The 13,644-nt window shown below is 40.7% G+C and overlaps 2 protein-coding genes across 2 annotated transcripts in view; one reads left to right on the top strand and one right to left on the bottom strand.

Annotated features, from left to right (window-relative positions):
• LOC126100519 (serine protease inhibitor I/II-like) overlaps positions 1-13,644 on the top strand; it is a 154,417-nt gene that overhangs the window by 99,838 nt on the left and 40,935 nt on the right. The window lies entirely within an intron of this gene.
• The window catches only part of LOC126101191 (protease inhibitors-like), a 76,429-nt gene that overhangs the window by 35,359 nt on the left and 27,426 nt on the right, over positions 1-13,644 (bottom strand). Inside the window, exon 2 of the mRNA XM_049911887.1 lies at positions 11,668-11,769. Coding sequence (XP_049767844.1) covers positions 11,668-11,769 — 102 coding nt within the window. The remainder of the gene's footprint in view (positions 1-11,667; positions 11,770-13,644) is intronic.

Below are 13,644 nucleotides of genomic sequence, written 5' to 3'. Positions count from 1 at the left end.
TTGGAGATAAGAGAACCACTTGTATGAACATCAAAAGCTCAGATCGAAACCCAGTTCTAAGCAAAGAAGGGAAAGCAGAAAGGTGGAAAGAGTATATAGAGGGTCTATACAAGGGCGATGTACTTGAGGACAATGGAAATGGAAGAGGATGTAGATGAAGATGAAATGGGAGATACGATACTGCGTGAAGAGTTTGACAGAGCACTGAAAGACCTGAGTTGAAACAAGGCCCCCGGAGTAGACAACATTCCATTGGAACTACTGACAGCCTCGGGAGAGCCAGTCCTGACAAAACTCTACCATCTGGTGAGCAAGATGTATGAAACAGGTGAAATACCCTCGGACTTCAAGAAGAATATAATAATTCCAATCCCAAAGAAAGCAGGTGTTGACAGATGTGAAAATTACCGAACAATCAGTTTAATAAGCCACAGCTGCAAAATACTAACACGAATTCTTTACAGATGAATGGAAAAACTAGTAGAAGCCGACCTCGGGGAAGATCAGTTTGGATTTCGTAGAAATACTGGAACACGTGAGGCAATACTGACCCTACGACTTATCTTAGAAAATAGATTAAGGAAAGGCAAACCTACATTTCTAGCATTTGTAGACTTAGAGAAAGCTTTTGACAATGATGACTGGAATACTCTCTTTCAAATTCTAAAGGTGGCAGGGGTAAAATACAGGGAGCGAAAGGCTATTTTCAATTTGTACAGAAACCAGATGGCAGTTATAAGAGTCGAGGGACATGAAAGGGAAGCAGCGGTTGGGAAGGGAGTAAGACAGGGTTGTAGCCTCTCCCCGATGTTATTCAATCTGTATATTGAGCAAGCAGTAAAGGAAACAAAAGAAAAATTCGGAGTAGGTATTAAAATCCATGGAGAAGAAATAAAAACTTTGAGGTTCAAAAAAAATGGTTCAAATGGCTCTGAGCACTATGGGACTCAACTTCTGAGGTCATTAGTCCCCTAGAACTTAGAACTAGTTAAACCTAACTAACCTAAGGACATCACAAACATCCATGCCCGAGGCAGGATTCGAACCTGCGACCGTAGCGGTCTTGCGGTTCCAGACTGCAGCGCCTTTAACCGCACGGCCACATCGGCCGGCTTTGAGGTTCGCCGATGACATTGTAATTCTGTGAGAGACAGCAAAGGACTTGGAAGAGCACTTGAACGGAATGGATGGCATCTTGAAGGGAGGATATAAGATGAACATCAACAAAAGCAAAACGAGGATAATGGAATGTAGTCGAATTAAGTCGGGTGATGCTGAGGGACTTGGATTAGGAAATGAGACACTTAAAGTAGTAAAGGAGTTTTGGTATTTGGGGAGCAAAATAACTGATGATGGTCGAAATAGAGAGGATATAAAATGTAGACTGGCAATGGCAAGGAAAGCGTTTCTGAAGAAGAGAAATTTGTTAACATCGGGTATAGATTTAAGTGTCAGGAAGTCGTTTCTGAAAGTATTTGTATGGAGTGTAGCCATGTATGGAAGTGAATTACTGTCGTCGAGGAACTGAAACAGTTGGTAGAACGGTGCGACAGTTGTTTTCAGAGACTTGGTGGCTATGTTGAAAAATAGTGTCATGTACGTCAATTTGAAGTGCAGTGCAGCGTTCAGTAAAAGTTAGTTGACCTTGTGAGTTAACGAGCATTGTACTCTCATTTAAATATATGGCCGAAAGAGTCAGCCTACAGGAATTGTGAAACGAACCCTGTCGTCCAGGACCGTGTGCCACAAAGGGCGCAGATTCACCACGAGATGGGGAATCTCACAGGCGTCTATTGTCTATGTTGTCTATTGAGGCCTAAGCGCTGTAGTGTGCGAGTGAGACAGACGAGAACCTACGTCACAGGGAAATCCAGTAGAGGCGTTTGTGGCCAGGGAGACGTAGCAGTGTTAAATATGGCGGACCTAAGATCGACCATAAGGGGAAACATTTATGGAAACTATTTAATTCTGTAGTAATGCAGGGAATGAAGCCACAGTAATTTTAATCTGCCATCCTCCATAAATTTTCGTGGTGACCCCAATAAAACTTGCATGTTGATCATAATTATAATATTTTAGGATTGACTGTTAAAGGGAAATTAACAAGAATTGTAAGAAAGACCTGAATGCTAAAATCTGAACGCTTTGATCGATCTTACCGATCAACATTTCATATAGAAGAGCACCATTAAAATGACAAACGTTGTAAATATCAACTCTGTAACTTTCTTTGTTTAAAAGATATAGTAAATTTAAATTATCAGTATTTTCAGTTAAACATCGGACCATCATTTCCTCCACACAAAACACATTGAACGATGACAGCATGACACCTTATTGAATCATTAGGTAATAGAATATTTGTTGTAAATGTAAAAAAACTTTGAGTTCTGCCTTACGGCAGGTCTTGTCATGGGGGAAGCCCTGTCAGAGAGGTCCACTGCATGAGCATCTAGGGAAGTGATTCCAGTGGCGGTTTCCCGTTGCCTTCCACTGATGATGATGATGAAGACAACACAACACCCAGACCCTGAGAGGAGAAAATCTCCGACCCACCCAGGAATCGAACCCAGACCCCTTGGCGTGACAGACCACTGCGCTGACTACTCAGCTATCGGGGCGGACAATTTAGTTCATAATAGTTACTTCTTTTCTTTCTTTATCAGAATGGACATTCGTGCAAGGCTACTGGCCGTGACACTCAAAGCTAACAAGGAAACTGTATTGGTTTTATGTAAAAGAATTTAAGTTAATTATGTAATGGATATTATTGTTTCTTTATTTAGAACATGAAAGTTGTCAAGCTTTGATTATTCAAATATCGTAAAATAATGTATAATAAGCTGTAGCCAATCAGATGGACGGCTTCAGGAAAGGGAACTGCCCTAGTCAGTTGAGCGAGGATATTCGGCGCGCGGGAACACAGCCGCGGACTGGCAGAGGGACAGTGCTGGTGCAGACGCGAAAGCGGACAGTTCGCCTGGAGACACCAAAGGGTACAGTTCGGATTGAGAAGCGAAAGCGGACAGTCGGTCTGTTTAGGCAGCTAGGAAGTGGAACGACTTAGAAAACTTCGCGTTGTGTGGTATCGCGGGACTTAGTCTCTGAGTGGTGAGCAGCCGCGCGCGTAATGTGTACTGTAACTTCTAGTGTAAATATCGAGGTGGAGTATTGGACTTGTGTTTTGCGATGAGATTGTGAGTGATCGAACTGTGTCAAATGGATTTGCGCTCGATTGTAATAGTAATTCTAAATACGACACTTTCACGATTAGTTTTCTTTCTGAATAAACATTATCCTAACCAAATCGCAACTGTGTGGCCTAGTTTGTCCAGAAATGGAACTTTACCCCATTTATGGGTCGTTAATTCAGCTCCCTATATTATTATTACTGTTATCATATGTTATGTTAACTTTCGCAAGCTTGCCATCAGCCAGACAATTTAACCAAAGTGTCACAAGTGTCTAATTTAGGGCGTGTAATGCGACACGTGGGGTTCAACCTCTAGATGAGTTTGAGCCAAGACATTTCGACGAAGAGGAACCAAATGGTTCAAATCGCTCTGAGCACTATGGGACTTAACATCTATGGTCATCAGTCCCCTAGAACTTAGAACTACTTAAACCTAACTAACCTAACGACAGCACACAACACCCAGCCATCACGAGACAGAGAAAATCCCTGACCCCGCCGGCAATCGAACCCGGGAACCCGGGCGTGGGAAGCGAGAACGCTACCGCACGACCACGAGCTGCGGACGAAGAGGAACCGCATGTGCGCCCGAACATCTTTGGGATGTTAGCTTGCAGCCTGACAAACAGTGTGTAATTACTATTACCACTACTATTACTACTTTTAATGTTTAGGACAACCGAAGACAATCATTGGATGGTCAATAAAAGGGTAAAAGACAAGATGACCGTCCTAGTTTGTCCAGAAATGGAACTTTACCCCAATCGCTCTAATACTATTAGCATCGACTTCTGGCAGACATGATGGACTTACGAAGTGAATGCCGCTCAGCTTCGGTGGGCTGCTTAATGGACAATGGAGAGGTGTATGATGGGAATTACTGGGAGACACAGAAAACAAACAATAATAACTCGGGAAACAGACTGGAGTGGAACACATCATTATGACTAAACAAAATGAAATGCCATGTGCGTGACTGGTCCATACACCAAGGAAGTACGAGGGCCACTCCAAAAGAAATGCACACTATTTTTTTTTAAATCCATCTTTTATTCTACATGTTTGAAAGTTTTACAGTGTGTAGATACATCCTTTAGGAACAAAATTTTCATTTCTCCACATAATTTCCATCCCTCCCAACTGCCTTACGCCATCTTGGAACCAGAGCCTGCATACCCCACAGTAAAATTCTGGAGCAACTTGTTGGAGTCACTGTTAGGCAGCGTGCACAAGGGAGTTATCATCTTCAAACCTCGCTCCACGAAGAGAGTCTTTCAGTTTCCCAAAGAGATTATAGTCACATGGAGCCAGGTCAGGACTGTAAGGCAGGTGTTTCACTGTTGTCCATCCGAGTTTTGTGATCGCTTCCATGGTTTTTTGACTGACATGTGGGCGTGCATTGTCGTGCAACAGCAAAACATCCTGCTTTTGGCGATGTGATCAGACATGACTCAGTCGAGCTTGAGGTTTCTTCATTGTCATCACATATGCATCAGAATTTATGGTGGTTCCACTCGGCATGATGTCCACAAGCAAGAGTCCTTCGAAATCGAAAAAGTCCGTAGCCATAACTTTTCCAGCAGAAGGTGTGGTTTTGAATTTTTTTTCTAGGGTGAATTTTCATGATGCCACTCCATTGATTGCCTCTTCATCTCTGGTGAAAAATGATGGAGCCATGTTTCATCACCTGTTACAGTTCTTCCAAGAAATACATCTCCACCATTCTCATACTGTTCCAAAAGTTCACTGCATACCGTTTTTCTTGTTTCTTTGTGGGCCACTGTCAGCATCCTGGGAATGCACCTGGCACAACCCTCTTTTAGCGCCAACACTTTCAGTATTCTTCAAACACTTCCTTCCCCCATCCCAATGTAGCGTGACAATTCGTTCACTGTGATGCGTCAGTCAGCAGTCACCAATTCGTTAACTCCCTGCACATTGTCTGGAGAGTGTGCAGTACGAGGCCTGCCGCTGCGAGGACAATCCTCAACATTGCCGTGCCCGCTTTCATCACGTAACCTGCTTGCCCACCGACTAACTGTACTGCGATCGATGGCAGCATCTCCTTACACCTTTTTCAACCTCTTGTGGATGTTTCCCACTGTCTCGTTTTCACAGCACAGAAATTCTATGACAGCACGTTGCTTCTGACGAACGTCAAGTCTAGCAGCCATCTTGAAGACATGTGTGATGGCGCCACTCGCGGGAACAGGTTGAATTAAGTTTGGAAACAAGCGGGAAGGATGTATCTACACACTGTAAAACTTTCCCACATGCAGAATGAAAACTGTATTTTTACAAAAATAGTGTGCGTTTCTTTTGGAGTGACCCTCGTACTTTCCTAGACTCTAGGAGATAAATCTAGAACTGGAAAATAATCAAACAGGAAGCAAGTGTACGACGCCGGAAAACATGCAGCAGGAATGTGTACGTGTATTGATGAGGACCGTAATGCATTGAGAAACGGTGATTATGTAAATTTATTTATTTCAGTACCAACTGCAGTGAACGTGTTATTCTCTGACTCTCGAAAGACGTACACTTTCCTAAAAGTTCTGTGTTTTTATTTACATCTTTTAAAAGTATGTATTGTGATCTTCGAAGTTTTCCAGCTGGATGGAAAATTCCATCACGGTTTAAATGTCACAAGCGGAAGCTTCAGTTTTAGATTTCTTTTAATACGCCATGCAATTTCATTCACCGTGTTTGCTTTACTCTTGTTTTCATATAAGCCAACTTTTTATCTTTTAAGTCTTTATTCATTCTGTTGGTATTATTGTTAATTTTTAAATTGCGATTATTAATCTCACTGTGAATGTTTTGCCTTGGTTGCTTCTTAGACTTGATAATACATTTGCGTCAACGCAATTTTTTTCTATTTCAGTGTTTTCGATATCTCTTTCCTTGTTCAAAATTAGGTTTTCCCGCTATTTATATACATTCTATTTTAATGATGGAATTTTAATGTTCCTTCTTTCTGTGTTTGCAAATTTTCTTTCTTTATTTGAAGATTTTATGAGTGAGACGATAATTTTTCTTTTCAGTTACATTTCTCTAATTATGTCATTAAGAAACTTAAATTCTGCGACTGACTTGATTGTTCAATATGTTACCTGTATCTTTATGATTGCATTAAAATTCCGTCTGGACCCTGTAAATCTATTTTTTCCATTTTTCAAAGAGCTCAGACTGTTTGTTGTCTGCTGAGATGTTACATTTCAAACTGCTTTCTCGAGCATAAATCTAAAGAAAAATGGAAATACTCGTTCTTCTTGCCTCACCTCAGTTTTAACTAAGAGATGTAATCCCATTATATCACTTTTGATTCTTCTTTGTTACTTCTGTCTTATGATTGCAATGATTTCTGGGTTAAAACTTCCGTTCATTCAAAATTTAGAATAATTAACAATTGAAGAGTAAGTTGGTTTTCTTTTTAAGTCAAAAGTTTACACGCGAGAGTTAAATGTTTGAAGCCTTAAAATTTTTTTGGTCGAAAATTTCCTCCGGACGAGCTCTATCTGATCTAAATCTTTTTGAATGTTTTCCGCCTTTTTGGCGTATCGTGATAAAATTTTGTATGTAACTTGTTAGTGGGCCAGTCTGGTCATCCCTAGGGCTTTTTATCTGCCAGTTATTTATTAAACCACTGTTATGGTCAAGCCAGTCTTGGGTTCGTGACAGCGTTGTTTGATTTTCCTTGTTACTGATAGTAATGAATATCATTTATAGTTATTTGCATTAGTTCTGAACATTTTTTGTGTAAGGGGAGGGTTAAATTTATTTTCCTGTCTTCGCCAATGTGTTCTGTTTGCCAAAAGAATTTCATAATTTCCGTGATATTCACTGCAGCAGAACCGGACATGGCGTGCCAAGCTTCACTCGGGTTTGATTATAACCCCTGCTAAATCATGACTTCAAATAATGTATGTTATTCTACAGATCTCAGTGTCCACTTCCTTGGCTTGAGATGAGTAACGAACTGGCACGCCTATTCCGAAACAGCGAAATAAAAAGCAGAGGCGTCAACATTAAGAATTTAATAGGAATTCCACTGTTAACGCAAAAGAGAGCGGGTAGGTGGGAAGAGTGCACTAAAATTCTCTTTGAGGAACTTATCTGATGACGTGATAGAAGAAGAATTGGCAGTTGATATGGAGGATAGAGCTCTGGAAGATTGAGGTCAAATAAGGTAGAGAGCATAAATAACATTCCTTCGGAATTTCTAAACTCTTTGTGGGAAGTGGCAACCAAATCAATATTCAAGTTGGTTCGTAGAATCTATGAGACTGGCGACGTACCGTCAGACTTACGGATAAACATCATTCACACTATTCCAAATATAGGAAGGGCAGATATGTGAGTAAAATATCGCACATTCAGCTTAACAGATTACGCATCCAAGTTGCTGACAAGAAAAATCTATAAAAGAATAGCAAAGAGAGTTAAGAATCTGTTACATGACGATGAGTTCTGCCTCTGAGGAGGTAAAGATACAAGCGAGGAAATTCTGATGTAGCGACTGACAACGGAAGTAAGACGCAAGAAAAACGAAGACACATTCTTTGGGTATGTCGTAGAAGAAATAGCGTTTGACAGTGTAAAATGGTGGAAAATATTCAAAATTCTGAGAAAAATAGAAGTAAGACACAGGGAAAAACAGATAACATACAACTACTAAAGACAGACCAATAAGAGTGGAAGACCAAGAACTAAGAGCTCGTATTAAAAAGGACCTGTGTAACGCAGGGATGGAGTCTCTCATCCATACTGTTCAATCTATACAATGAAGAAGCAATGACGGAAGTAAAATAAATGTTGACCAGCGAGACTAAAATTCATTGTGAAAGGATATCAGTGATAAGGTACTGGTATCCTCAGTGGAAGTAAAGAAGAATTACAGGACTTGTTGAATGGAATGGACGATCTAATGAATACGGAATAATGGTTAAGAGTAAACCAAAGAAAGGCGAAAGTAATGAAAAGCAGCAGAAATGAGAACAGCGACCAAATTAACTTCAAAATTGGTGACAACGAAGTTTATGAAGTTCAGGTTTTCACAGGACGGACGAAGCAGGGACGACTAAGTAGCAGACTACCACAGGCAAAGAGGATGTTCCTGGCCAAAAGAAAATCGCTACTATTAGATATCGACCTTAATTGGAGGAAGAAATTTCTGAGAATATACATCTGCTGAACACCACTATATGGAAGCGAATCATTAACTGTGGGAAAACCGGGAAAGAAGAGAATAAAAGCGTCTGAAATGTGCTGCTAAAGAAGGACACTTAATGCTTGGTTGACTGACAAGATAAGGAATGAGGAGATTCTCCACAGAATCGGAGAAGACAGAAACATATGGAAAACACTGACAAGAAAGGGGGGGAGGGGGCGTAATTAGAGTACATGTGTTAAGACACCAATAGATGGCTTCCGACACTGGCAGAGAACGCATCTTGTTCCTGTTGTGTTGTGCAAGATTTCCTCTCGACCGAGCAACACGTGGTGTAAATGCTGCCTGAGAGATAAGAGGTTGTCGTGCTGGAATTCGCCAGTGCTAACGATGTAAGCTTCCTCGACTTTCACGGTACATAATGGAGATGCAGAGGGAGGCACCTGTAGTGGAAGACAGATATTGGGACGCATCTAACAATCAATTGCTGACGTAGGCTGCAAGTGCTATTGTGAGATGAAAAGGTTGGCACAGGAGAGCAATTTGAGGCGAGCAGCATCAAACCATCCAGAAGACTGATGACTAAACAAAAGCAATGGACCGTTGCTGATATGCAGATTCTGTTAAATAAGAGGCGCCGCCACCGCAATAATGATGCGCGAAAACACCATATCTGATGCAACCACCACAATAACCAATAATAACGGGACAGCCTCACCTCACATCGTTAGTTCGCAATTTAAACCGGAATATTCAGCTCCTTCGAACAATCTGTCAGACGCAGGAAATGAGCATTTTGCAAAACATTCCTAATAGCATGAAATTAAGAATATTTCTGGAAAAACTGACTGTACAAAACACATGTAATTTGTTTCAAATCGGAAATTTCGTGCGGAAAGTAAAACAATGAAGAACACACAGAAAAAACGAGCTAAGTCCATTTCATTAGGAAATGAGTTTATGACATATTCTGATGGCCAATCTTCGGTACTGCAAGGTAGTTGAAATGTCTTTCTAATAACATGGCAAGTCACCGATATACAAAGGTTTGTACATTTAGTGGTTAGGGAAAGAACATTGTAAGTTGACCTTCTCAGAGAAAAAATGACGCAAGTCGTAGGTTTGCTTCCACTGTTTGCATTATACCTGTTAGGTCAGTTGGGTTGCGAGTTGAAACTTGATCGGTTAGTCTGTGTTATTTCCTTAAAGTAATCGCGTTTAGCTGGAGGTGTGATAGTAGTGCTGTTCTCTTCGGATCTTTAAAATGTGTGGATGCTCCCAAGTTGAAGTTGAAAAGCTGTCTATTAATCAGTCTTCGTACGGGAGCGACTGCAAATGCTCATGTTTGAGTATTTCAAACAAATCAGACCTCACAGAGGAGAACAGCTTATCAAGAATTTTGTTCGGTAGTTGGAATTATCAATCTTCTTATGTAATTACGGTGATTTCTGTGACATTAATTTCTCGTAGAAGGCTTAGGCATGATGAGCCCAATACCAGAGGCTGCTCTTTCCCAGACACTGTACGAATCAAACGAAATACCGTAAGTGCAATTCCTATTTGTCAAAAGGTCTTCATTGCTTTGGACGGATTTGTTGTGTTGCAGTTCCAATACTTGTCAAATATCCAACACTGATGCAATATTTCATACTTACACTGAAGACAGAGGAAAAAGGAAAAAATGGAGTTATTAGTTTTTTGCACACTAATGTGAGTGAAATCCTTGATCCAAAAGTAATAGTTCTTGCAATATTTGTGATTCGTGTTCAGGACAGAATAAGAACTACATAGTGTTTTACCCTTAAGTATCTCGTTCGTACCATTAAGAGATTAGGTAGTGCCAAAATAGTATTTTCAATAAGTTATAAAAACTTTGGTTTCATAAAAAAGAAAGTTATTGCATTGTTACCAAAAGACTGGTTTAAAGCTTTGCAAACTGGAAGAGTGAATCCAAAGCCTTAAAAAGTCATTGCAGTTCAACAAGAAATTGTACGATACTGGACGACGTTTCTTAAAAACATGTTAGAAACCAAAGTGTTATTTCAAGACACGACGTCTCAGAGAAGCTCAGGTTGTGAAGGAAGGTAAGCTGTTCAAATATGTGGCTACTTACAGTGACGCCTGAAGACCAGTAGATTTGGAACGTTCTGGTGGTCGACAGGCATCAACCGTAAGGGTCTGACAAAGTCTTAAGGCCTCACTGAGCATTACATGGTAAGTGATTCGTAATATGAAACTTTTTATAAGGTAAACTCGACAGTTTTGCAAATAACGAAATCCGGGGGTATATTTTCAGAGCTCCTGTCTATACCTTATGAAAAATATGTTGGCGTTCATGAACCTAAACAGTTGTGTGGTCAAGTCGCAAGAAAATTCTGTTTCAGTCTACCACATAACGTACCAAAATCCAAGACTAACGAAAACAAAGAACACAAAGAAGGACGAAAGAATACAAAAAAATGATAGACTTACCATGTTCTCTTCGTGGTAAAGATGTACTTATCACATAATTTAAATTGTTATTTATATTGGTTGCATTCGACTGGAGCGCTTTATATGTTTTTTTGTACTCTTGAAAGATTAAATTGACTATCCTCAGACACGTGCAAAATATGACTTTCCCCGTTTTTGCTGTGTGCTTTTCAATTGTTGCAGTGTGTGCACAACAAGGTAATGTAGAACGAAATAAAGAGAGGAAGAACTTGCATAAACGATTCGTTATATAGAACGGTAAATTAGATAAACTACGAGAATTTTAGCTCATACATCAGTTCTGGGACATACTGGATTCAAGTATTCCATTTTGAAAAGTATACAGAAGGTGAGAACTAGTTCAGAGGTTTCAAATTGCTCTGAGCATTATGGGACTTAACTGCTGTGGTCATCAGTCACGTAGAACGTAGAACTACTTAAACCTAAGTAACGTGAGGACATCACACACATCCATGCCTGAGGCAGAATTCGAACCTGCGACCGTAGCAGTCGCGCAGTTCCAGACTTTAGCGCCTAGAACCGCTCGGCCACTCCGGCCGGCTGTTCAGAGGTTTCAAATACACAGTATTACATATGTTGACTTGTCAGGAAGAACATTTCTACTGGAATTACAACATACTGCAATTTAATCTTGTATACACTAAACACATGACGTGACAGGGCAGTCAGTGTCACGAACTTAATGTTGTCAAGTAACGTATTTCCTCTACGACGTATATATGTCAAACAGATTTTCGTTATAGCAAATTGCTTACAGATGTTGTATATTGATTTTGATTATACAGACCATGTTGACAGACGTCAGACCTACCTTCAGGCTGTGGACAAGCCATGCGAGTACATCCCCATATGCCAGTACCACTACATCTGCAGGTGTTGCAGTCTTTCATCTTCACCTCACCGGGACTGCACGCTGAAACACAAACATTATGCATATGCACACATTCCCCGTTCGCACTAATGTAAACAGAGTAGGTTTTACACCTTCCGTCCAGAAAGGTCCGCGACTGATTTTATTCCTAGCGTACAAGCGACGTCAAAGCGGCAACTACGGTGTCAGTTTGAACTAGCAGTTGTAAACAACAGATGTGCTATCGCGCTGTCGTTCTGAGCAGGCAGTGTTGAGTAGGGGGCGTGCGCACCCAGTGTGTCAAGTACCGTCAACGTCGTTACGTCGCAAATCGCAGTGGAGCAACGATCTGAACATTTCTTAATCAGGTAGTCAAGACACTCTTCAGAATGGTTTGAAGAAGACAAAAGTGTGTACAAAGTTTGTCTCGGCGCCTTGACTGCCGAATGAAAACACGACGAGTGTATGCCTGTCGCTTTTTGATTGAAATTCAAAACGAGGACAACTCTTTTATGGAAAAAATCATGACGGGTGGTGAGGCTTGGTGTTATCAATAAGACCCACCACAAAACAACATAGTGCAGAATGGTTCGCCAAGCCCAAAGAAGCTGTGAATGTGACGCAAGAGTTGAACAGCCTCCCAAAGAAGGAATTTTCTGACAATTTCCCACAGGTGTACGAACGTTCTGTGCGTTGCACTCAGCTAAGGGAAGACTATGTATCATACGCGAAGCATTAAAACAACCACCTTCACTTTTCTCTGTTACGCTCCAGTACCGGAACCTTTTGGGAAGACGGGGTAAATACGAAAGATTGGAATAGCTTTACATTTGGATTAGTTTCATGGATACATTTTTCTGATATTAATCACTACCCGACATATTCGTATTGCTCTGTTTTGATGGCCTTCCCATCTTAATCGATTTCTACGAAAAATTTGCAGTTTTTACTGTATCGATATTCGTTTTTGTACAATATAACAGGAATAAGAACAGGATGATGATTGTTTCACTGCCGAAAGTTGAAAACTAGTAGATTTTCATACCTAAATTGCTGCCGGCCGAAGTGGCCGCGCGGTTCTGGCGCTGCAGTCTGGAACCGCGAGACCGCTACGGTCGCAGGTTCGAATCCTGCCTCGGGCATGGATGTGTGTGATGTCCTTAGGTTAGTTAGGTTTAACTAGTTCTAAGTTCTAGGAGACTAATGACCTCAGCAGTTGAGTCCCATAGTGCTCAGAGCCATTTGAACCATTTGAACCTAAATTGCTAATAATTATTAGTTAGGTTCAAAATGAATCGCAGCTACGTAAGCACTCAGAAAAAGATAGCGAAAACTTGTGCGCTTCAATAGGTAAGATTTAAAAAATACCTGTGTAAGACGGGCTGAATTATAACTTAACTGATATGTAGGCATGTGTTGACAGTTGCGAACAAGCCATGGTAGCAAAACACTAACACGACTTATTTACGTGGAGAATGGAAAGACTTGTAGAAGCCGAAATCACAGGAAAGAAGGGTAGGAAAACGCAAGGCCACGCACCGCTGACCCTGCGACTTACTAGTGTCTCAGAAGATATGCTGAAAAAAGACAACACTCCGTAACAGCATTTGTAGATGTAAAGAAAGTTTTTGAGACTGTTGACTTGAACACATTTCCGAAATTCTGAGGGTAGTAGGGATAAGATGCACAGAGCAAAAGATTATCTGTAAGTTGCACAGAAACCAGATTGTAGCTGTAATAATTGAAATGCATGAAATGGAAACAGCAGTTGTAAAGGAAGTGAGACAGGATAATAATCTGTCCCCAAAGTTATTCTATCTGCGTACCGAACAAACAGTAAAGGAAAACGATTTCGAAACGTCTATTTAGCTGACTAAAAGCACTCTTCTTTAGCTGACTAAAAGCGCTCTTCAATTTCTTTTTACTCTCTTCTAGACG

Source organism: Schistocerca cancellata, chromosome 9 (genome assembly GCF_023864275.1).
Source record: "Schistocerca cancellata isolate TAMUIC-IGC-003103 chromosome 9, iqSchCanc2.1, whole genome shotgun sequence".
Classification (NCBI taxonomy): Eukaryota; Metazoa; Arthropoda; class Insecta; order Orthoptera; family Acrididae; genus Schistocerca; species Schistocerca cancellata.
The sequence above is the reverse complement of the archived record's forward strand: the minus strand, read 5'-3'. Positions and strand labels throughout refer to the sequence as shown.